The sequence below is a fragment of the Myxine glutinosa genome, chromosome 1 (genome assembly GCF_964187855.1).
Source record: "Myxine glutinosa chromosome 1, kmMyxGlut1.1, whole genome shotgun sequence".
In the NCBI taxonomy this organism is placed as follows: Eukaryota; Metazoa; Chordata; class Myxini; order Myxiniformes; family Myxinidae; genus Myxine; species Myxine glutinosa.
In genome coordinates, this window is record NC_136261.1 from 100,541,051 (window position 1) to 100,566,335 (window position 25,285).

General features: G+C 42.5%; 1 protein-coding gene across 2 annotated transcripts in view; it reads right to left on the reverse strand.

Moving 5' to 3' along the window:
• Positions 1–2,455: 2,455 nt before the first annotated feature.
• The window catches only part of LOC137426834 (coxsackievirus and adenovirus receptor homolog), a 50,265-nt gene continuing 27,435 nt past the window's right edge, over positions 2,456–25,285 (reverse strand). The window contains exons 3-9 of one of the 2 annotated variants that reach the window (XM_068115776.2): positions 24,664–24,877; positions 24,259–24,525; positions 22,298–22,516; positions 13,299–13,350; positions 8,971–9,047; positions 6,155–6,215; positions 2,456–3,093 (exon numbers count right to left, since the gene is read on the reverse strand). In XM_068115776.2, the coding sequence (XP_067971877.1) occupies positions 6,181–6,215; positions 8,971–9,047; positions 13,299–13,350; positions 22,298–22,516; positions 24,259–24,525; positions 24,664–24,877 (864 nt within the window). In that variant the 3' untranslated portion in view covers positions 2,456–3,093; positions 6,155–6,180. Of the gene's footprint in view, positions 3,337–6,154; positions 6,216–8,970; positions 9,048–13,298; positions 13,351–22,297; positions 22,517–24,258; positions 24,526–24,663; positions 24,878–25,285 lie in introns of both variants that reach the window. The other variant, XM_068115786.2, reaches the window with a different exon arrangement.

Consider the following 25,285-nt stretch of genomic DNA (forward strand, 5'->3'; position numbering starts at 1 on the left):
TTCGCATAACTCAAAAAGTATTCAACCGAATTGCATGAAATTTGGTGGGATGATTGGTTATTATACGGGACACATTTGATTAGATTTTGGGAGCAATCGGGTCAAAGGTCAAGGTCAAGGTCACGAAAAGGTCAAAATCGTATTTTTGTTGTTCTGTTCCCTACACTCCCATGCCAAGTACAGAACAGTAGCTGCGGCGAAGGTATGCGCTCTACCGAGTGCCCGTTCTAGTTAATTTTGTATTCAGAGAAAAAAGGTTTCAGTTCCAGACACTAAGGTGGGGATAAAAAAAAGCTTCAGGAATGACACAATTAGTGAACCGGTCTGGAAAAAACAACAACTCGACACCCAGAAGCTGGTGTCGGTTTGGGCTTCTGGGAGGCATTTCGTCCGGCAGAAGAAAGTGAGCTTTGTTTGTGTGAATCCTCACTTCCTCTGGGCATCCTTATTTAAACTCCGAATATACTGTTATGGTTGTGGGAATCCACCCTGGGAGGATATCCCTTTACACATAGGGTTCCCAGAATCAGTTATTTCATTAGTTTATGCAGCAAGTAAACCTTGCCCTTTGTCCATGGGATTGAGGGGTGGACAATGCGTTGTGAGGTTAGTCTATGTATTCCCAGTGTGATGTCTCCCCATTTGCCGCTTTTAATCTCCTCAATCCACCAATAAGCTGCTTCTCCAAATTCATTTCAAAAACGCCTCCTTCACCCCATCAGTCTTTCCTTAAACCCCACAGGCAGTTTATTCTCGTTCTTTGGCTTCTCTGTACATTTGATCCACTCACTCAGTTATTGCCTCACAATTACCCATCCGTTCATCCGTCCCTCACCATTCTGACTCTTCACTTTTATTCACAGCACATTTGCTCCATCTGTTTATCAGTCCGTCCATCCCATACTCCTCAGTCTCCAAGTCACCACCAACCTCTGTCAAATATTGTACAGGCTAACAAACCCCTCACAGTTATACATTAGACACAACAATTAATCGTTAATTAATTAGTCGATTGTGCATGTGGGAAAGGCCATTCGAGTGTTGGGGTGGGGGGGCATCTGAATATTGCGATACAAGGATTCTCCACAGGTCCATCACTGCACCCGCCCCGTCGGATGCACACCATTGGGAAATGGCCGTGCGAGGTTGAAGAATCCTCACATTAACTTTGCTCCCTTGAAGCTATGCCCAGTGCGGCACGTATAAAGACCAGGACTCGATTCGGGGCTGTTGTGTGCATCCCGGGCTACACATACACTCACCATATCATTTTCTTCCCTTCTCTAAAAACCGCTCACCATCTACTTGGGATGCACAAAGAGAATTTTAAGAGAGAGAGAGAGTTATCAAGAAGTATCCTACGTCCCCAAGTAAGTGAGGCATTGTTCGCACTTCACACCCTTCCTCTAAGCCTATGCTACCGCTATGCTGCACTCTCATTGACACTCCACCGCCCATCCTCTCCATCCTTTACCTGCTCTTATACATGTTTGGACTGACAAGCCCGCCTTGTTGAGTGAGGTAAGGGAGGAGTATTCCCTCATTCATTCTCATCTCCTTCTTCCCAAAATGAGTAATGACGCCATGTCTGTTGTGCAAGTATATCTGTGTAAGGGAAATACATGCTAGGGGTAGGTCTGCTCTTCCGTGTCTTTGCCTGCCTGTGTAACTATCTGCTAGATTAATTGCTTGTAAATACGTGCTTTGATGATCACCTCCTTGTGAAATAAAGATTGCTGTTGGTTGCTTGATGAACATCTTTCAAATCTGCCTTGGTTGGCCTTTCTTTCATTGGTCTGGCATAGTGTATTCGTAATTGATGTACAGGAAGTTTTTGCCCCACCGATTGGCTTGCGATTAGCCAACGCTGCACCCACGGTTCCGCTCGGTCATAATAAGTATTTGGGCGCGTGCTGAGGGTGCGGTCCCTCGTTGAGATCATTAGGTCACCAATAGGTAACACAACATCGAAGGCATGAGGACCCTGTTGGACCTAATTATCCCAACTGACATCTGCGGTTGCTTAACAACCCATTGGGCTGCAGAGGTCTTCCGAGGCCTGGTTGCCTCAGAGTTAGAGGGCGAGTGGTGGGTCTGGCGACCACCCCGTGGACCTCGTCCATACTCGTACCCCGACCCATAACAATACATTTTATAAAACACTGCACTGTTGAACATGAGACAGGTCGGCATCATACTTCCACATCACCCTGTGTCATGAATATGTTTGACGATAACTGTGAAGTCCAGTGCTGACATTCATCGTGTAGCTTGCTGACAGCTGACAATCTCAGACTTCATTTTGGCCTTCAGGAAGAACCTGTAAGATCATTGAAGACATCTGATTGTTAACTTGAGACAAATTTGTGATTTAATGCTTGTTCACCAATTTACAATTGCACTAACTACCATTTTAACTAGTGAAATTACACAGACAAGATGGGCAAACCAGACATACATGTCGTATCGTTTATTGCAAAGTGTACAACGGTAGATGTTCAGTATATTTCATGGTTGTGATTATGGTGAACTTAGTGTCAGATTTCATAAGGAGTCTGGTACAGAAAAGTTAGTATTTACATCTGCAGATTATCGATCCAATGAAATGAGTATGTTTTAGTCCTTTGTGCCTTTCTTCACTTTTAAAGCAAATGGGGAAATAAAAAGAACAATATTATGGAAGGAAGAAGTGGCATGTGATTAAACAAAGATAGAACCAACTTTCTAAGTTTGTAGAAATCTATTTTTCATGCTGACACTATTTGCTGCTGTCTTCTATGTATCCATGTATCATCTACGCGTTATGTCTGTTTGTGTTTTTCCATAAAATGTATCAACAAAAACCTCAACTGGGTCACATGACCTGGCATCAAGTGTGGCACAAATTTGAGCAAAACCTCATACCGCATGACCTTGGCAAATCCCATCGATCAAAAATGCTTTTTGGGAGACAAATGGGAGGGGGATGCCTGCATCCACCCTGGGAATGTGGCTTCGTTTCGCAGCCAAGCAAGGTCGCAGCGTGGCTGGGAATGTGTGGTCAAGTAGAGCGTGCCGCATTGGCTGGAAAGCTGTGGCATGTTCCAGTGACTTCTGTGGAGAAAGACAATATGGGTGACGACTCTTGCAACCCGGATCTCATCTCTGCTACGCAGCTGTTTGGACAGTGCGGCGCCAAGAGAATTCACGCCGGTTGCAGATCTTGGGTGTTATAATCCGCCGTAAAAGGGAAAAGAATTGGGATTTTTTTTTTTATCTGGGCAACAGCTGTGGCTGCCACAAAACTGCTGTAGGGGTGTCTTCCAGCCAGTGGCCTAATATGCTACTCAGGAACATCTGTTGGCAACATTGAGATGGGTTGAGAACAAATAAACGAAAAAACATGTTTTAGGGCCACACACTTTTATTTTTAAGTTTTAAACCTTTTATTTATTTCTTTCTTAATTTATTTTTTAAATTAAATTTTGATAGATGAAAATGTACCAGAAAAGAGGACCGTGGGCCAAATTTCAACCCTCTAGGACGTATGGAACCTAGAAAACGAACGGCTCAAAGATTCGAAATGGGACAAAGTTCAGTTGAAGTAAAATAAAAGTGTGGCAAAAGTTTTAAACCTATTTATTTATTCATTTTTTATTTATTAAATTTTGATCGATGAAAATGTACCAGAAAAGAGGACCGTGGGCCAAATTTCAACCCTCTAGGACGTATGGAACCGAGAAAACGAACGGCTCAAAGATTTCAAATAGGACAAACAAACAAAGTTCAGATGAAGTAAAATAAAAGTGTAAAAAGTTTTAAACCTATTTATTTATTTATTATTTATTAAATTTTGATAGATTAAAATGTACCAGAAAAGAGGACCGTGGGCCAAATTTCAGCTCTAGGACGTATGGAACCTAGAAAACGAATGGCTCAAATATTTGAAATGGGACAAACAAACAAAGTTCAGATGAAGTTAAATAAAAGTGTAAAAAGTTTTAAACCTATTTATTTATTTTTACTTTTAAAATTATTTTTGATAGATGAAAATGTACCAGAAAAGAGGACCGTGGGCCAAATTTCAGCTCTCTAGGACGTATGGAACCTAGAAAACAAACGGCTCAAATATTTGAAATGGGACAAATACAAACAAAGTTCAGATGAAGTTAAATAAAAGTAATAATAAAAAGACTACATTCTATTGTCAAATGAAAATGTTTAATTGAGGTCCTAAAGCTGATATTTCTAGGTACTAACCCTAATGCTACATTTTCACACAGGTACTGCTATACAAAGGCATTCACAGCAACCTAATATATGCATAGCTCAAAATGTACCCCCACATAGCTCAAAATGTACCCCCACATAGCTCAAAATGTACCCCCACATAGCTCAAAATGTACCCCCACATAGCTCAAAATGTACCCCCCCCCCCCATAGCTCTAAATGTATCCCCAAATAGCTCAAAATGTATCCCCACATAAGCTCACAATGTACCCCCACATAGCTCAAAATGTACCCCCACATAGCTCAAAATGTACCCCCACATAGCTCAAAATGTACCCCCACATAGCTCAAAATGTACCCCCCCCCCCCCATAGCACAAAATGTACCCCCACATAGCTCAAAATGTACCCCCACATAGCTCAAAATGTACCCCCACATAGCTCAAAATGTACCCCCACATAGCTCAAAATGTACCCCCACATAGCTCAAAATGTACCCCCACATAGCTCAAAATGTACCCCCACATAGCTCAAAATGTACCCCCACATAGCTCACAATGTACCCCCACATAGCTCACAATGTACCCCCACATAGCTCAAAATGTACCCCCACATAGCTCAAAATGTACCCCCACATAGCTCAAAATGTACCCCCACATAGCTCAAAATGTACCCCCACATAGCTCAAAATGTACCCCCACATAGCTCAAAATGTACCCCCCCCCCCCCCCTAGCTCAAAATGTACCCCCACGTGTATACAACATTACCCCTCGTCACAAAAAATCATTTGATGCTCTTTCAGTGTTTGAAAGAACGTTCATGTCCGCACGATGAAGGCTTGCGAAGCTGTTCAAACTAAGGTAATGTTTTGGGCTGTTGCCTGGAACCTCTAATGGCTCTGAGGCTTTGTTCATCACTGCAGAACTTATCTGAGCACTAGCAAAGGCAATATGAAACTAAGGTTTGCATCTCAACTATTGAAAGCCAGCCTTGAAGGAAATGCTGTCAATGTGTGCTGCATTGAAATGAGCACGGATGCTCTGTGGAAATGCAGCATTATGATTTGGCTGAGTGTGGGAGCAGGAATTGCACGGGTCAGGTCAGGTTATCGGAGCTTGCACTGGAGCAGTGGGTCGCCACGTCCACTTTTCTCCAGTACTCCAGGGGCCTCCATCTGGCAATCCCCCTGGCAGATGCCTGGCTCATCCCCCATCTCCTTGAGATGCCGATCTCATACAAACTCCACCTTAATATTCTTTCTTATTCCTGGTGTTCCCAACCTGACTATAAACTGTCGTATCAGTGCTTCGCATGCAGGTGTTGTCAAGAAACGGTAGGTGAGTTATGGCACCCTGAACAAATTACAAATTCCTGTCCTGACTACTACTAGTACTACCATTTGGAAGGCAACAGAAAACCCTTTGTAACATGAAAATCTGTGCTGCATGGTCGGGTAGTCAGCGAGTAAACCGTGATACCCTGGAGAGTGACCGTGATACCCTGGAGAGTGACCGTGATACCCTGGAGAGTGACCGTGATACCCTGGAGAGTGACCGTGATACCCTGGAGAGTGACCGTGACTGTGTTACCCTTAATTTCTTAAATTAAGAAAGAATTTCCACAATAGAGCAGGTAGGGACCACCTACATATTCCATGCACGAACAAAGCAGTTGGGGAGCAATTTGAGGAAGGGAAAAAATAATTTGAGGGTGGAGTGAAGAGAAGCAGAGCAAGAAAAGAAGTGGTTGTGTCAAAGTACTTTGTTACTTGGTTAAAGTAAGAAGGTATTTGGTACTTCAACCAAGTAAAATTAATTTTATTTATTATTTCAATTTAGTTAATTGATTTAAAAAAATTATTTATTCGTAAAATTATTTCAGCCATTATTGTGTGCGTAGTGGGCAGACGGACACCTCTCAATAGTCCAGATACGATGTGACTTACTGCTTTGTTGTCCATCCACTGTCGAACTAGATGCTGCAGTAAGAGTCATCATTGTGTGTTTCTGTAAAAATAGGATACAATTATTCACCATTCAAAGTCTACTGCATTCTTGCCAGAGCTCCTCAAGGATTGATTTAAAGGTGTGGGAGAACTTTTTTTTACATCCTTGGTTGAAGTACACTCGATTTTACCTGTGATTGGAGCCATGGTTGAAGCATCAAACCGAGGCAGAGTCAGAATTTATTGCCTCTGTATTTACTGCTGCTTACTGATTGTCTTACAATACATTCTTACAATGATACATTGTTTTAAAATTTTCTTATACATTGTCTTACAATACATTGTATTGTACATACTTTGTCTTACAATTACAAATTGTCTTACATTTACAATCTTATACATTGTCTTACAATGATCCATACACAAATAGATGTTCTTTATAAGCTCTGGTAATGAATGTCATGTAATGGGGTTATACATTGAGCTGAGGTTAGACAGGCGAGTGTGCATACCTCAAGGCCATCCTGCCAGACCACATGCATATATATATATATATATATTTATTTATTTATATATGTATGTATGTATGTATGTATGTATATATATATATATATATATATATATATATATATATATATATATATATATATATATATATATTGTTGTGGATATGAGAATGGTTTGTTTTTTTTGTTGTTGTAGTGTAAATTGTTGTAAAATATCGCCCTCCTTACTCCAGTGTTGTATAAAGGTCAAAGGGCGTTCCCGTAGTTAGTTCCATAAAGCATACATGAAGGACACCATAATATCCCTGTTCAGTAGTTTATTTCCTTATTCTGTGTATTAGGTTAAGGCTTTGTCTTCCATTAAGATGACACTCCATTGCACCAAGTGAAATAAGATAGATCCCCTTTCATTCCCATTCCCAAAACCTCCATTTCCAACTGCATCATTGCCAAGCCTCAATTGCCAGCTACATCCCCTCCAAGCCTCCATTGCCAACTGCACTGGGCAGTTTGCCAGGTTTGCTACAGCTGTGGGTTGTTGATTTCGCCCCAAAACCACCATTAAGCATGTGCTCAGCTCGGGGAAGAAGGGTGTGCCCGCCCATCGTCATCAAGGGTGGAGTCAGAGGGCCTGTGCCCACCAATCAGGGCCGAAGCGAGCTCACCGGGGGGGGGGGGGGGGGGGGGGGGGGGGGACGTGTCCTGAAAGCCGGCGGCTTGATCGCCTGAGGCGATATAAAAGCGCACGCGCAAGAGCCGAGTTGTGGTTGGACCAAGCGAGAGACGTGCAAAGAAAGGCGCGTCAGAACGTTGGTTGGTGGTTGGTGGCGGAAAAAGAGTTGGTTACAAAAGAGAGTGGGAGAAGTAAAGAGAAGTGAGGCAGAGTGAAGCCAAGAAAGACAGCAAGCCTTGTGAGGGTTGAGTTGAGGAGGAGCACAAAAAGGGACACCAAGAGTTGCGTCGACGCCACCGAGGTTTTCCCGCCAAGAACGCGAGGAGTCGAAGCTGTCACCTCCAGCCCTGCCGTTTGCAGGGACCTGACCATTCCTCCCCCTCCAGCCATCCACCTCCTGCCATTCCTATCATCACTCACTTTATTGAAACAAAACAGCTCAGGTATTCTGACAAGCCCGTTTATCGGGCAGCAATATATATACACATTTATGTCGGGAAGTTTGCCCGGCAAAAGCTATACCGGGCATGCTCGGGTGTCAAGGGCGAGCCTTGGAAAGGCGAGTCTGGACCTGCCCGGGCGTGTTTGGCTGCGGCCTGGCAAGTCGAGGCTGGGCGTGCCCGGGCGCTCTGGACGAGCACTGGAAAGGCGAGAGCGGGCATGCCCGGACGCTCTGGGCGAGCCCTGGAAAGGCGATAGCGGGCATGCCCGGACGCTCTGGGCGAGCCCTGGAAAGGCGATAGCGGGCATGCCCGGACGCTTTGGGCGAGCCCTGAAAAGGCGATAGCGGGCATGCCCGGACGCTCTGGGCGAGCCCTGGAAAGGCGAGAGCGGGCATGCCCGGGAAAGACGAGACCGGGCGTGCCCGGGAGGTTCGGGCGTGCCCGGGAACAGTGAGTCCGGGCATGCCCGGGAGAGGCGCGTCTGGCCGTGTTCTGGCCGGTGCAAGGCGATTGTGTGCATCCAGCGGTAACCGCTACACGGCTAGCTATCCCTATCAATCTACTCGCTCTGCATTGAACCCTCTCTATAACAGTTCTGTCCTTCATAAAATGTAGTGACCAAAACTGGAGACAGTGGCACTGACAGAGAGACACCAACAGAGGCTGCAGGTTTACGAGAACAACTGGGTCAGGAGGATTGAGGGTGGATAGAAGGAGGATGGATGAACTGAGGGAAGACATTGGTGTGCAGATGAGCTTGATGGGGAGATTGATGAAATACCGGCTGAGATGGGCTGGATATGTGTTGTGGGTGGGGGAAGAAAGAATGGCAAAGAGAACAGATAGGTTGAGGGAATAAGGTCGGAGGAAAAGAGGGAGACCGTGGTTGAGATGGGCAGATTGTGTGAGGAGGGATCAGTAAGTTGTGGGTGGTTTTAGATTGGAGTGAGTTGGCTGAGGACAGAGGGAAGTGAAAGAGTATTATGGTCGAGGCAGGGCGGAAGCTTGGTCCCATTGGACCTCATCACCTTATATAGGGAAGAGGAGGAAAAGGAGAAGAAACTGTATCTCCCAATCTTTTGACCAATCCATTACAAAAATCCAAACTTTCCTGAATCTAATCATAATCTCTCTCTCTGCTATCTATCTTCCTTACTTCCAAGATTTATGTCATTGCATGGGTCAGTGCATCACCTGATGCAAGGAGTTTATGCTGCTTTGCCAGCCCTGGAGTGGCGTGTCCAGGTCTTGATGGCTGCTCAGGTGGTCCGCTGTGTAAAATACACAATGTGCGTTGGTAACAACAAAATGTGACGTAATATGAATGATGCAAAATTTAAAATATCAAAACATATACAACACGCAATAACTGTTGCATTTTGGTGTCCATATCACCATATCAGGAACCATCGGGATACATTTGAAGTAGTGTATTCACCGCTGAGGAGTTCATACAAGGAACTTTGACGAAGGAGGAGGCCATCAGACCCATCTTGCCTGGGCAATTCTGCCAATATCCATGCACCCTCTTTCCCCAGTGCTCCTCTGTACACATCTAATTCCAGTTTATACCCAGCTTCCATTTCTGCCACCACCTTTCCAGGGAGACCATTCCCTACATTAACTGATGTCTCCTCTTCTTCATCTCAAGCTACGTCCTCTGGTCCTATCGCTGTCTATTCTGCTGAAAACTCTTCCGTGCTTATTCTGTTTATACCTTTCATTATATTAGATGTCTCTATCATATCCCCTCATTACCACCTGCTTTCTAATAAATAAAGCCATGTCTCCTTCAACAAGTTATTATAGCTGTGTCTATCTAGGCCTGAAATTAATCTAGTTTCACCACCCTGCACCCTCTTCGGCAACATACATCCTTCTTCCAATGTGGTGACCAAAACTGAACACAACGTTGTTGATGAGGCCTCAATATATTCCTGTAAATTTAAAACCACCTCTTTTGATTTATCATTTATCAACCTATGAATACAAAATTTCCCTCTTATGGTTAAACTGCCAAAATGAAGACTCTCTGCTCACCTTCACTCCTTCATTCCTCTTTTCTCCCGCCTCTGGAACAACATTCGTCACTCTCTTCAATCCCACTCCTCCCTCCAGGTCTTTAAAACAGCTGTTCACCACCATCTCTTATCCTCCCCCATCCAAAACCTTGATCTTTTCTACCCCCATTAAAACACCCCAAACCCACGTCTTTCAATCTCCAACCTCTTTCCTGAAATTCCTAGTCGTGTTAATTTGCTTTATACCATGCACCCCACCCCAGCCCTCTCTCTTCCACAGATCTCCCGATGTCTCTGTTCCCTACTGGTGTTGTGCTTCCTTCTCTCTACCCCTCTTGTCTCCCGCTCCTTTTATTATATGTTCTATGTACCTGTTAGCTCTTACACGAGCCTCGACTTAGTATACAAAAAAAATAACTTAAACCGTGTTAGATTTACTTATGGCTGCCTGGCATAGTCATGTCTGCTTTACCATCCCCAGATCGTTCTCCTGTGTCATGTCACATACTTCTCCTGTTGCCCATTGCATCATGTCCTCCATTTGTTCACCATTCTTACCCAACCCCACACCCCAGTATCTTACATTTCTTTATGTCAACTTGCATCTGCCAATCTTTTGCCGAGTCTTTGAAAATATCCAGATTTTCCTGAATCTGATGACGCCCCTCTCTACTACAACTATCTATACCTTGTGCTTACCTACAAACTTAGTGTCATCTGTAAATTTGGAAAGCCTACTCTTAATCCCATTCTCCATATCATTCATGTAAAATATGAATAATAACGGTCCTATCAATGATTCCTTAGGTACCCCACTACTTCCATCATCCGAGCCCAACATCTTCCCATTCACATCTGCTCTTTGCTTCTTATCACTAATTGGTCAACTTTTAATCTAGATAACTACTCTACCAGCCAAGCATGTTTTGTCTGGGTTTCATTCCCAAAATAATAGGATTCATATGAATATACTGTAGTTTCATTGACGTTTTTAGTGCTGTCAACCTGATAATGTAAGCATGAAAATCTTCCTTTTTAAGTTAAATTGGCACCAAAGATGGTAATGTTGACCTCAAAAGTTGATGCAAGTATCTTAATTTGTAAAGAAAACTACAAGGAGCATCAGCCATGTCACAGCTGATATCTATTTCCATCGTCACATTGAGCAAAGATGATTGTTCAATTCCCCTCTCTGCCATTACTAACACTGTGGTGCACAAACAGAGTAACTTCGTTGGAATTTCTCACCGGGGTGATGAGGTTGAAAGACTTACTCTCTCACATAGGCAGCTTCAAGAGAGTTGGGATACAAGATGGCTTCGTTTTATTATGTAACTAGCAGAAGTACCCGACGTTGCCAGGCGAAGGAGGGGGAGGGCAGGGGGAATATGGGGGAGAGAGTGCGGATAGGGGGGAGGGAGGGGAGGGAAGGGAGGGAGGGGAGGGAGGAGGAAGGGGGGAAGGGGAGGGGCGAAGAGGGGGGGAAGGGGGGAAGCAGGAGAGGAAGGGGGTTCATATATATGCTGATGGGTGATGCCGATCAGGAAGAAGAAGAAGCCGTACTACCAAATTCGAACACTTCCGGAATTGTTTGATTTATTTGTATTCAAATGTCTGGTGATTGTTTTGTATTTATTTATGCGAATGTGTACTTGTATGTAACTGTCATTAATTTAAAAAGGCTTCCGCACTATCGAGCGACTTTTTTTTCTTTTTTTTACCCCCAAAAAACGATCCTTTCTTTTTTCATAATTTTTTTTTTTGCCTCAAACACTCCCAGGCACTCACTGATGAGCCTCTGAAAGTTTGACGAAGATTCGTTCAGCCATCTCTGAGAAAAATTGCGACACACACACAGGCTCTCTGATATAGTAGATATTGCCTTGCCTAACAACGTCTTGCCTTTGTGAAGCCAATTCCTTTGTGAGAAGCCAATCTTGCCTTTGTGAGTCTCTGATTTATTACGAAACATTTTAGTCACATGTTCATAGCCATTTTCATGGAAGGATGGAGGCCGCTGTACTCTGGACAGGTCTCCAGAACATTCACGAAAATTCGAGAAACGTTTCAAGGTTATAACCAATCATGAACTGATCGCCACTTCATCACAAGATACTCGACTGAAGGTGCAAGGAGTTTGTCGTCTGCTCAGGCTGCCGGTAATAATTTGCCTCCTTTTCTTGAAAGACACCCATGTGATCTTTAATGTCCACCAACAACCAGTGCTGACAGATGGGTCCTCCAGTTCAACATCCAGCCGAGGGACGGCGCACATGCTGATGAATCGCCCTGACTGGTGGTGGTGGTTTGTACGCAGCCTGTGCCTGCTTGGCTGCATCATCTGTGGATGCAGCTGCTGATGCGGTGCCCCCCATTACCAGTAAGCGGATACTCATTTTACCAACATCGGAAGGATGACAGGCTGAGTCAACCCACCTGGTGTTAATTCAATGGGCTGACTGGGACTTGGATTCAGGACCATGATATCTCAAGACAGCCACCTTAACCGTTAAGCCAACATCAAGCTTTAAATATGGTTATCCATTCTGAAATTGCAATTCGTTCGTCTAAACGCTGAAAATGATGTAAAAAAGGACGATTTTCATTATTGATTTTGTGCTGGTAACGGCAGGTTAAATGTGCCCGGAGAGCTGAACTGAATCAGTGTAAACACACAGCGCATGCGCAAAAGGCTTTGTTCAGCATTCATACCCCATTTTGAAAGCGTATATTGCTGAGACGAAGCAGAAGGTAACGTTCATTAAATTATAAAAGATCTGCAACGGCATTTGAACATTTGCCAGTAGATTCATTTTCTAATAGGGCATGACAACAAAATACAAGCAATGAACAGTGAGTGTGCCATATCTGAGTGTGCCATACCTCACTCACTGTTTGAGTCAAACAGCCAAAATAATGGACAAAGCAGAGGCCGAATGTATGACTAACAACCATTCTCTGTGTCTGAGTCACGGTGTCATGAAGAGTTGGCGAGCTATCACTGGCACCCTGAACAAATTACAAATTCCTGCCCTAACCAGCATTACATCCTAAAAAAATACAACCAGCATATTACATCAGTGGCACAGCCGCAACCTCAGCCAATGATGCTACCCCGCAGCCTTGTCCCGCGTATACAAACAAAGAAGAAGCAGCTTGTAATATATAATTTCTAATTCTAGGCCATGTACATATTATATACAAAAGGAAGGGTGGGATTTTGGGCAGGGAGGTACATTTGTAAGAAATTGAATTTTGAGTAAAGAAGGGGAGACGACAGGAGAGAAAAATGGAGTGTTGGGAAAATTAGGAAGGAGGAGAAAAGGAGGTTAGGATCAGGGATAAGAGCAAAGAGAGGGGAATGTATATGGCACATAAGAGGGTAAATGTGGTTGGGGAGTGAGGAATCAAAAATTCCACCATTTTTGCACAAAGTAATGTGTGGATATTATTACATTGGTTGCAGTTGTAACAAATGGAGAAAAAAAACTTGTTTCTCACCCATTTAGAACATGTCCAGAGGTGGAGGGACCAGGGTCTGAGACCATTAAACCTTGGGAAAGGGGGTTGGTGGAGATGACCAAAAGAAAATTATTGTTGAAGTTTGAACCTTCTCGTATATACCGTACATGTTTCATCAAATAAAGTTTGGTTGAGCAAGCACAGCAGGTTAAAAAAAAATTCTACCATCCACAGCTAACCTTCTTGCCTTCCTTCCAGTCTGTCTTGCCTTGTCTCTGTATATACACTATGTCTGTTCTGTATATACACTATTTTGTGCAATAATGACAATCAAGCAATAAAATGCTGGTCACAATTGTCCAAAACTTTGGGTTTGACAGATATGATGTATTTTTACATGAAAAGGTTTTCAACATTTTTAGCAAAGAACATAACTATTTGCCAAACTTTACTGTCTCAAAACTTCTTCTATTTAGTTCCTGAACTCTTGTGCCTCTTGTGAAACTCTTGTGACTCTTGTGCCTCTTGTGCCAGCTACGAGGACGAAGCAGACATCACAACTGCATCTTGGTGGAGCCATGGGGGTCCACTGGGTGGTTTTTTGTAGTAGCTGGAACTCTAGCTCAGACGGTGAGTGTGTAACATGATCAGAAATGTTACCACTTAATTCCAGCAGTTAAACCTGTTTCACACTCGGAAAAAAAAAAATCCAGATTCTTAAGGTCAAATTTCATCCTCATGGAATTTGAATAATAAGAGCCAAGTTTTAAAATAATCTCTCCAAGCGTGAACAGTCAACATTTGATCCGATGGCTTTTGGAATCCTTCATCTTGCGGCAATGACCACAAAATTTACTCGAATTTCAACAATCCTCATGAGAATATGGTTGCTAATTCTGGCAAAAAACCAGCGATCTGCATTGGTGGCACAAGGGAATAAAACATGAGAATAAAATGGTTAAAGTTATCCACCATAAAGATCACAAAGCGCTGATGTTTTGGGCTTGACTCTAAGCTAGAGCACCGAAGGGTAAAGAAAGCTCCAACAGAGCCCATTAAAAAATTCCCATTAAAAAAATTAAAATAATAATAACAAGTGCAGATAAATTCAAAGCGCCCCCATGCCAAATAAATAAATAACATATCCTCCAGCGTGCAACATCGCCCGGGCGCGTTTGGTGCCTGGCGATGCCACCATGCAGCACATGGAGATGGAATTGGGAGGGAGCAGTGTGGAATAATTGATTGATTAATGGATTAATTGCATAATTAAAATAAATAAATAATAATCGTAGAATAATTAATTTCTCAATTAATTGGCTAATAGCCTACCTAAACCACCACCATTTCAACTGTGACTTTTTGAAAATTAATTAATAAATTCATTAATAAAACAATTAAATAATTAATCGAGTAAGTGATTAATCAATAAATCAAAAATGCCCATTACAGCCAAAATCGCGTTGTCATTGTCATGTCCAAATTTCAGCTTCCTAGCTCAGAAGATGGCCGAGATATCGTCCGGACAAACAACCAAGAAAGAAAACAAACAAACAAGAAGACGTCATGCAGAGCATGCTACTTGCAAAATCCACCCCCACCCCCAATTTAAAAAAAATATTCCATTGATACAGCAAATTGTCCATTTCATCAAGATTAAAATTTAAAATCTTGATCAAAGCTTTATAAACCCTTTATAAACTGTGCTGTGTTCCTGGATGTCTTTTTGTTGAATGTGTTTTAATGAATGTTTCCCCCTGTACTGTCTTTCCCTCGTGGTCCCCCTGTGCTGTGTTCCTGGATGTCTTTTTGTTGAATGTGTTTTAATGAATGTTTCCCCCTGTACTGTCTTTCCCTCGTGGTCCCCCTGTGCTGTGTTCCTGGATGTTTTTTTGTTGAATGTGTTTTAATGAATGTTTCCCCCTGTACTGTCTTTCCCTCATGGTCCCCCTGTACTGTGTTCCTGGATGTCTTTTTGTTGAATGTGTTTTATTGAATGTTTCCCCCTGTACTGTCTTTCCCTCGCGGTCCCCCTGTACTGTGTTCCTGGATGTTTTTTTGTTGAATGTGTTTTAATGAATGTTTCCCCCTGTACTGTCTTTCCCTCATGGTCCCCCTGTACTGTGTTCCTGGATGTCTTTTTGTTGAATGTGTTTTATTGAATGTTTCCCCCTGTACTGTCTTTCCCTCGCGGTCCCCCTGTACTGTGTTCCTGGATGTCTTTTTGTTGAATGTGTTTTAATGAATGTTTCCCCCTGTACTGTCTTTCCCTCGCGGTCCCACTGTACTGTGTTCCTGGATGTCTTTTTGTTGAATGTGTTTTAATGAATGTTTCCCCCTGTACTGTCTTTCCCTCGTGGTCCCCCTGTGCTGTCTTTCCCTCGTGGTTGTCAGCTCTTTCACGAGCCTCGATTCAGTATAAAAAATTTTTTTTTTAAAGCTCGGGTCAACAGGAAGAAAAGTGACGATTTTTTCAGATAAAAAATGATGATTTTGTAAGGTTGACCTTCAGTTGACCTTTGACCTTTTGACCTTAAAAATAGTTAGTTTCCCTATTTAGTGACTCAATGTCCAAATGCTGTTCAATTTTCAAGTCAATCGGATGAAAATTGAGGATTTTAAAAACTTGGCCTATGTTGACCTTTTGGCCAATGTTGACCTCAAAGGTAGTTGGTGGTTGAATTCAGTGACCATAGATGTAAATCCTCTTAGAATTTCAAGTCAATCAAATGAAAATTGAGGATTTTAGAAATTTGGCCTATGTTGACCTTTTGGCCTATGGTGACCCCAACATAGACCAACTTTGCCAAATTTCTAAAATCCTCAATTTTCATTTTTTGGCATATGTTGGCCTCAATAAAAACCTTTGGCCTATGTTGACCTTTTGACCCCAAAAACAATATGCTTCTCAATTGGGACAACCTATACAACTTGGTGAAGTTTCGTGACGATCGGTTTAGAATTGTGACCTGTAGGCCGGTGACAAACAAACAGACTGACAGAACCACAAACGCAACCGACCTATATACTTGAAAAATCTTCGATTTTGCAAGTAACAAACAAACAAACAACAAGAAAGAAAACAAACAAACAGAGTGAAAACTGAGTACTCCCTTTCGGCGCGCGTCATTGCCAGACCCCCTTCGGTGCCTGGCGATGACGCCATGCAGCTCCTGGAGATGGAATAGGAAAAGAGCGGTGTACAATAATAATGGATGCAAAGCAAGGAAAGTATCCAAAGAAACACAACGTATGCTCACAAGAACACCTCCAAGAAGTACAGACAGTGGCAAAATGTATGAATCAACAGGTTAAATCTTGGGTTCGTTTAATGCGAGTATTACCTTTAAAAATAACTTCAACGCTGGTGGTCATCAAGCATATCAAGCCCTTTCAGGAACAGACGAGGTTAACGAGCACAGCTTTTTCACCCTGTCAAGAATCCGAAGGGATTTCAAAATTGTCTCCAGTTTCAAAAGATGTTGAACAATGTACCTCTCACAGTGGATTTGTTTTCCCTCGGAATTCTTCACTTTGCTAATTGGTGTCAAAAATGCAAATTGCGGTTCCCCTGAGTGTGAACAGGGCACAGGTAATCTGCACCTTTCGAAAATCTTTTAAGACTATAATAGTCTGATTAAATCTAACCTTAATTTTGAGATGAATTGCGAGTTGGAAAGGAATTTTCAGGTAAAACAGCCAGGTGATCAAACAAAGAGGTTTTATAAGCGAAAACCTGACTTGGTAGTAAAACCTTTTTTTATTTTTGAAAAAACAAGACCGATAGTCTAACAAGAGCATAGCCAGGCATCAACTTTAGCTGTGGCGATTTTGGGATTACCCGAAGTATGACCTGATACTGGTTAGCAGTTAGCAAATAATGTAAGTATGAAAAAAAAAATTGACCTCAGGCATGGACAGCCGGTTCGTGAATGACTTGGGTAAAAAAATGATGAATGGCAAACGATGAACCAATAAATTCCACATTCCTGTGCCACCTTCCGTCGAACGTCAGGCATTGACAGCAGGTTCTTGAATAACTTGGGCAAAAACACATGCCCAGTCTGAATGTTGCTATATCCAATTAATGGCGAAACTGCAAATGGGGAATCCGCGAATATCACAGATGAAAACCCTGACGTCATTTCCTCGTTCTGCTTTAAACTCGATATCTCTATATTTTCATTCCACACAGCATCTTTCCAATCACAAATTCATACTATAGTGTTAATATATCAAAATATAATGTTAAAGCACGGTTGTATTGAGATATCAAACCAGTGATTCGTCATCATCTGTTCACTTCCGGATTCAGGAGCAAGGTCCGTGTTGATCACATTTCAAACTCATAATTGTATTGAGGAATTTCTGAAAACTCCTACCGACCACCCGCTGGGACCCCAAAACCTTCCACAGAAGGTTATTATATTTCCTTTTAGTACAATATGCAACTGCAATGGTTACTAAATGCTGTCCCCCTGTCATGTGACCAGATCCTCAGCTCTGATTGGATTGGTGGACGTTTGTGAGGACAAACATACAGACAAATGCTGTTGTCGACATTTTTTTTACAATAAAACACTAAAATCATGCACAAGAAAGAAATTTGAAATAATAATTTTATTTAAATAATTTAAATAATAAAATTTAAATTACAAAATTTTAAAATGTATTTTATTTTTTTCATATATTTTTAAAAATAAATAATTGTAATTTAAATAAATAAATAAATAAAGAAATTTATTTAAAAAATAAAATAAATAAATAATTTATTTTAAATAAACAATTTTTTAAAAGAATTTAATTTTAAATAAAATAAAAAAAAATTTCTTTATTTTACTTTAGAGATTTATTTAAAATTTTTACATTTTTTTAAAGAAATCTAAATAATAATAATTTTAAAATATTGTTGCGGTTTTGAGAACCCACACTTGTGTAAATAAATTCAACATCATTAAAGGTTAAAGGTAGCACCCCTAGTTAGTCCACAAGCAACACATAGGCCACCATAGGATTCCAGTTATTTGTTTTAGATAAGGCCGTGTTTCCAATAGTTGAATCTGCGTTGTGTCAATCAAATAAGAAGTAGGCCCCATTCCGTACAGTTTACAACCTCCCTCTCCAAGCGACGCCATTACGCGCTCTCCAGTCTGCCCATGGCCCCTCCCAAATTGTTACGCGCCTCTGCCAGCAGCATTCGCAGCCTCACTGGGCTTCCGTCCAAACGCCGCCATAAGCCACGCGGTGAGGCCCGGGAAAGGGGGCGGAACGCCAGGACGAAGGTGTGGCCACGTCATCCAGCCATCAAAGGCGGAGCCGGTAGGCCCTAACCAGCCAACCAGGGCTGAAGTAACATCGCCGACAGGCGTGGCTTTGGGCTGGTGGAGCGATCGCTTGGGTTTGTTATATAAGCGCGAGCGCAAAGCCCTTTCACAGGACTTGTCGGAGGCACGCTTGTTGGAGAGAACTGGTTGGAGGCGCGCGCGTTGTAAGAGGACTTACGCGGAGAAGGATTGGTGCGCAGAACTCGGACTTGGTCGGGAGAGTGCGCTGATCAAAGAACTTGCCAGCGAGCGCATTGCATTGGCTTGAAGGAGAGATACGGCAGCGCTTGTTAAGGACTTGCTGGGAAACGCGTGTTGCATTGGACAATTGGGAGAGCGCACCTTTATCAAAGGACTTTGGAGAGAGGGCGTTTGGCACAAGTGTGCACATATTACGTACGCAGGACACCAGCTTCCCCCCGCTATATAAAACTGTCCGGTCGCGCTCAACTACACACGGAGCTGCCTGCCGGGTTTTGCCGCTGGACCGGAGCCTGGACCCCACCACGGACCCTCTACCTGTTCCATCAACCATCTACAATCCCCGTGTGAGTGTGTATGTGTGTCCTGGGTATTAAGAATAAGACTGTTTTAAGACTGCCCTGTGTTCTGCTTCTTCCTCCTCCTATCCTGTACATTCTTTCGTTTCCTCTTCTTTCTGTACATGTGTAATAAATTGCCTTGTTCTTTCTTGGTTTCCTCTTATCCGATCGCATCCGTCCTTTCTCTCATTGTGTAAACGTGGCACGATCGCAACCGCTATAATCGAGTCGAGTCACTTTGTTAACGACTCGGATCGCGGATTGCTATCCGCTCGGCATTTTCCATCATATCCGTGGTTCGAGCTAGAGTTATCTCTTTGCTTTACGGCCGGTGGTAGTACTTAGGTAATTGGACTAAGACTCGACCAACAACCCTACTTACCACCGACCGGAAGGAACGTTATAACCCCCAGGACTTGGGTCGGCCAGATAACAAGACAAGGGGATTGACCCCCCCTTGATAAGGGGAGCGCCGACGACCGAGATCCGCAACAATATACACAAGAAAGAAGAAAAAGAGAAAGAAATTTGGGGAAGGGGGGGAGAGGGGGGGGGTTAATTAAATAATTCCACATAAAATTGAAAACCTTGAAAATTGAAAACCTAAAATTGAAAATTACGTGTATCTTTTAAAGTTTCAATTAATCATATGAATGCACCACAATAAGCACTGCCAGTTGTTAGAGTCATGACACTCAAGGTTCTAAACTGACTTGTGAATTATGACTCATAAACGAAGTGCACATCACACAGACTCCTTTACATTTGCAATCAGAAGCATGGCACATTCAGAAACATGAATAAGCAGATGTAATAACGGGATCAGTTGAACCGACTTTAACCAGGGTTTAACCAGGACTTTAACCAGTTGAACCAGGGTTTTCGGTTTGGAATATATTCCTATGACAACCGAGGTAGCCAATGAAGCCGGACCGAATCAGACCGAGTGTCGGGATATCTGGCAGCCTGGTGTATCCTGGGAAACCGACGTGCACGTTTTGCATTTTTACGTCATAGATTTTGTATGTAATTACAATTGCTCAATCTCTCAACAACAGCAACAATTTAATGACAACAGGAATTTATGTGACTGATTTCACTTGACCAGGCCTTTGCATTGACATGCAGCATCTGCTTATTCTGTTTAAACTTTTTCTTTTCAACAGAATATATTCGCACCTGAGTTTCAGCATTATTAGTCGACTCGTCAATATCCATCTGTCCACAAAAAAATAATTTACCTATCTGTCATATACACAGTTTCCAGTTTAAATGGGCCTTACTTCACCAGTTCTTTCCCTATTTGCACTACTTGTACACTCCATGTTTATGCAATCCAGGGATGGCATCTATTCATTAATAGGCTAAGGAACCGGCTTTGTCTGTGCTCCTTCTACAGGTGATGGCATGCACTTCCGTGTTTTACAAAAGTCATAATACCTTCTGCAAATGGCAATCTTTTAGGAGGGGTGTTTTCCAGCAAAAAACACATTCTGCCCCTTACCGACCGCCATTTTGTTTTTGTGCAGAAGACACTATAGGATATACATTTGGTGTATAAAATTTGCCTTCACACTCAGTGGTGTTTGACCATTTGGCTCGATGGTTAACTCGCGCACCTGTGGAACTCCAGATCCCAAATTTGATTCTCGCTGGTGTCAATCATTTTTTAATATCCGCAAATCTCAGTTTTCAATAACAAATTTGTGCAGTCTTAGTTGTTACAATACCTCCACCTCACTTTGTCTTCAGTTGTGTCAAGATATCGCACCCTCGATTTCACGGGTTTCTGCTAGTTTATAATAACTAACAGAGTACCTGCCCTACAGGCGACCTAAGAATGCAGCGCATTCTTCTGACACATACCTTTATTTGGGCGGTGTATAAGCAACCGACAGCTCTCTCAATCACACGAAAATAAAACAAATAACCCGGGTTATGTGCATGAAGCAAAAACCATACCTACTGCTTATAATACAAAACACCTCACTGCACTGGAAAACGTGGGGACAGGAATACTGTGCTGTGAAGAGTGAGACTTGTAATACCCTCTCCCACCTAGAGGCGGCGCTCCACCACACATTTACATGGAGAATTTTCGATCCCAACTCCCCCCCCCCCCCCCCCCCCCCCACGATCATCGGCAAAGATGAAAACACCCCTATGCACTAATTGGGGTCATGCTCAACCGATATGCACCAAGTCTATATGTAATCAAGCCAGAACTGTACATCATGCAGAGGAGCAGCACAACACACACAAACAAGCAAACAAGAAAGACGTCATGCAGAGCACAATACGGTACTTGCAAAATACATCCCCCACCCCTGACCCCCCAAAAAGACATACATCAATTTTTCCATTTCATTAAGATTTATATTGACAATCTCGGTTCAATCGGATGTAAAATTGATTCTTTTTCAGATGAAAATTGCTGATTTTAGAAGTTTCATCTTGAGTTGACCTTTGACCTTTTGACCTCAAAAATAGTTGGTTTTCCAATGTATTGATACAATATGCAAATGCTCTTCAACATTCAAGTCGATCGGATAAAAAATGACAATTTTTAGAAATCTGACCTCAAGATGACCTTTGATTTGACCTCAAAATTAATTTGCTTCTTCATTATGACTAGGCTGGCAAGTCCCTGGTGTTGGGCTAGCGGCTAGGGTGCCGGCTTAGGATCCTAGGATCCTGGGTTCGAATCCCGGTCAATCGCTGAATTAACGCCAGGGGGGTTGACTCAGCCTGTACATACCTTCCGAGGTCGGCAAATTGAGTACCAGTTCACTGGTAATTCCCTGCTTGTCGTTAAAGGCGGCAAAAAGGGTTGGCGTCAGGAAGGGCATCCGGCCGTAAAACATTGCTTCAAAAAGGGGACCGAAAAACAACAACAACCACGGTTCCCGAAAAAGGCCAACCCCCGCTTGCGGGGAAAAATGGCCTCTAAAGGTGGTTTTTATTATGACTAACTCTACCACTTGGTGAAGTTTCGTGAAGATCGGTTTACAATTGTGACCTGTAGGCGATTGACAGACAGACAAACAGACAGACAGAATAATGTACACAACCAAACTTCAAAATACTTCAAAATCTTTGACTTTGCAAGTAACAAACAACCAAACAAACACCGGTCCGTTAATTGTAGTAAGGATTCCCATATTTCTCTCACCTCGCTCATCTTGCCTTCTTTTCCAGTGGCAGTAGCTCCAGGTTCCTATAATGGCAAGTGCTATTGCCATGCCGACTGCAAGGCCTGCCCAGAAAAGCAACGTCCCTGACTGACTGGTAGAAATTGTGACCTCATTACCCATGGTACAGGGCTGGGGCACCAACAGTGGCTGTTGCTGTGAAAACTCGACCTCGTTAGATTTGAGTGGTGGCCTTTCATCTGCAGGTAGAAAAACATTTTCTATATTTGAAAGGTAAATAAACAAAACTGGAAACAAGTACAGATACATTCAAAGTACACCGCCCCTACACCAAATAAATAAATAAATATCCTCCAGCACGCGGCATTGCCGGGGCGCCTTCACCGCCCGGCGATGCCGCCATGCAGCACATAGAGACGGTATTGCGAGGGAGAGGAGTACAATAATTGATTGATTAATTGCGTAATTAAAATCAATAAATAATAATCATAAAATAATTTCTTAATCAATTGGCTTATAGCATACCTCAACCACCAGTTTCATCCGAAGCTGTAACTTTTTGAAAATGAATTCAATAAGTCATTAATTGGAAAAAATTAAATAATAATTGATTAATCAATAAATAATTAATCGATTAATTGATTAATCAATAAATCAAAAATATCCTTCATAGCCACATCACGTGGTCACTGACGTGTACAAATATCAGCTTCCTTGTTCAAAAGGTGCCTGAGATATTGCCCAGATGAGAAAGAAAATAAATAAATGATTAATAATGAAAATAAATAAATAATAATGGTAGAATAATTAACTTATTAATCAATTGGCTAATAGAATACTTAAATCACCACATACATAACCGTGAAAACAAACATTTTTTTGCGTGAAAACATAACATCGGTCCACCTTCGGTGGGGGAAATCATAACCCCTTGATGTACCTACCGTACACAGAAGATACATACCCCAGTGGAATATGACAGTGATATGGACATATTTCAGAGGTTTTCAATTTCGCAGATTTCAGCCTCTTGCTGCACTAAAACTATAGTTTTGTTGGTTATCTCTTATATAGTTTTTCAGTACAGGCTACATGTATCTTCAATGAGGGAAGAATGTCAATTAATCACTATTTGTGATGGAAACCCTGTTATTAGTTTTTGAGTTAATTCCGAATATGCCCGCCAAGAATGGGTGCACAACAACAACGATCCTGCGATGAACGGAGTAAATAGAAATAACAATAGTAACAAGAAAAACAGCAATCAGAGATTGCAAACCCTCACCAGGATGTATTTTCAGTGGTTTTTAAGGCTTTTGTGATAAAACAAATATGGCGGCCGAACCACGTGACCGATGACGTCATCATTATTTTTTTCTAAACGAATTTATTCCTAGATTATGCTCAATAAATTTCATCTTGATTGGATGAAGTGTTGTACTTGTCAAATTATGACGTCATAATGGAGGCACCTATGACATCATTAACATATTTTATTCCCCATGGAGAGTTCTTTACAATGAGCCGTGTCTCAATTTTTTCTATTCGGCGCTTTCGGAGATATAGAGGTGTAAAATTTTTCGGTCTTTCCAAGATGGCGGCCGAACCACGTGACAGATGATATCATTTTTTTTTTCTCCACCAGTTTATGCTGACATGGCGCTCAAGAAATTTCATCTTGATTGGATGAAGTTTTCTACTTGTCAAATTATGACGTCATAATGGAGGCACCTATGACATCAGCATTAACATATTTCATTCCCCATGGAGAGTTCTTTACAATGAGCCATTTCTCAATTTAACTATCCTAACAGTTGGGGTTTCTTTTTCACCTTAAATCTGATCAGCATTAAACCAAGGAAAAATATACAGAACAAGAAGAACAACAACAACAACAACAGCAGAGGGCACTCTATTAGCAGCGTCTGCGACGCGGCTAAAAATGAGGTTTGAAAAACTAATGTCAGTTGGGTGACCTCACCTGCAAAGTTGAAAGTGTGAGTCGCAATGGACAAACCGCTACCACGCAGAGTGACATGACAACTCCAGGGGCCAGAATCCCTCTGACGGAAACCTTTGATCGTGAGCGACTGACTATCGGTGGTCATCGAGATCCGTGTGTGGGTCAATTGCAAAGGTACATCTCGATGGGTCCATGTCACTGAGGATAGGTCATCGCGACGAGACACGCCACATGTCAGTGTTACATGCTGGCCCTTCAGGATGGGATTTGGCCGGCTTGAGGTCACTACGGTGGGGATGGTGTCAAAAGTCAGTGTCAGGTTGTGGGTGGTGTTAAATTGTAACAGAATTGGATTATGGTGGAAAGAAACAAAAACGAAAGAAAATGACATAAAATTCTAGAGAAGAACCATACGAGTTATACCTCTGACGGTGACGAGGCGGATAGAGCTGGAAATCGCATGGTCAGCACCATCGTACAGACGACAGGTGTACAAACCAGCATCGTCCCAGCGAAGATGAGACATACCCAAAGAAAAGTCCCCATGTACGAATGCATGGGCTGACATGGCAACTCTTAGTTTCAGCTGGGAATAGTAACTTCGAACCACACCACCAGGGTATACATCTGCTATTACCTGGCAGAGATGGGAGAAAATCCGGTGTTAAGTTCAGTTAACTGAAATAGAATGAATAACATAGGAGAATAGATCTTCACCGCAAAGGTTCACCTGCAAATTATGGACAATGTACAGTGAGTACATCTCCCCCCCCCCCCCCCCCCCCGCCACCTCCCTTCCCATGCCTCCTGCAAGGGTCGACATGAAATGCAGGTCGGAAAAGAAGCCCGATAATATTTTCAAGGCACTTCTTAAGGGATTTGGGGAGAGAGCAAGCCCAATGCAATTGCTCAAGACATTCTAGAAACGACAGCAAAAGGATGGCGAGACACTGTGTGACTTCTCACGCATCTTCGTGGTGTTGGTTGATAGGCTGGAGTATCTTTCCCCCCAGAAAGGTCTTGTCACGTGATGAGATTTTGCTAA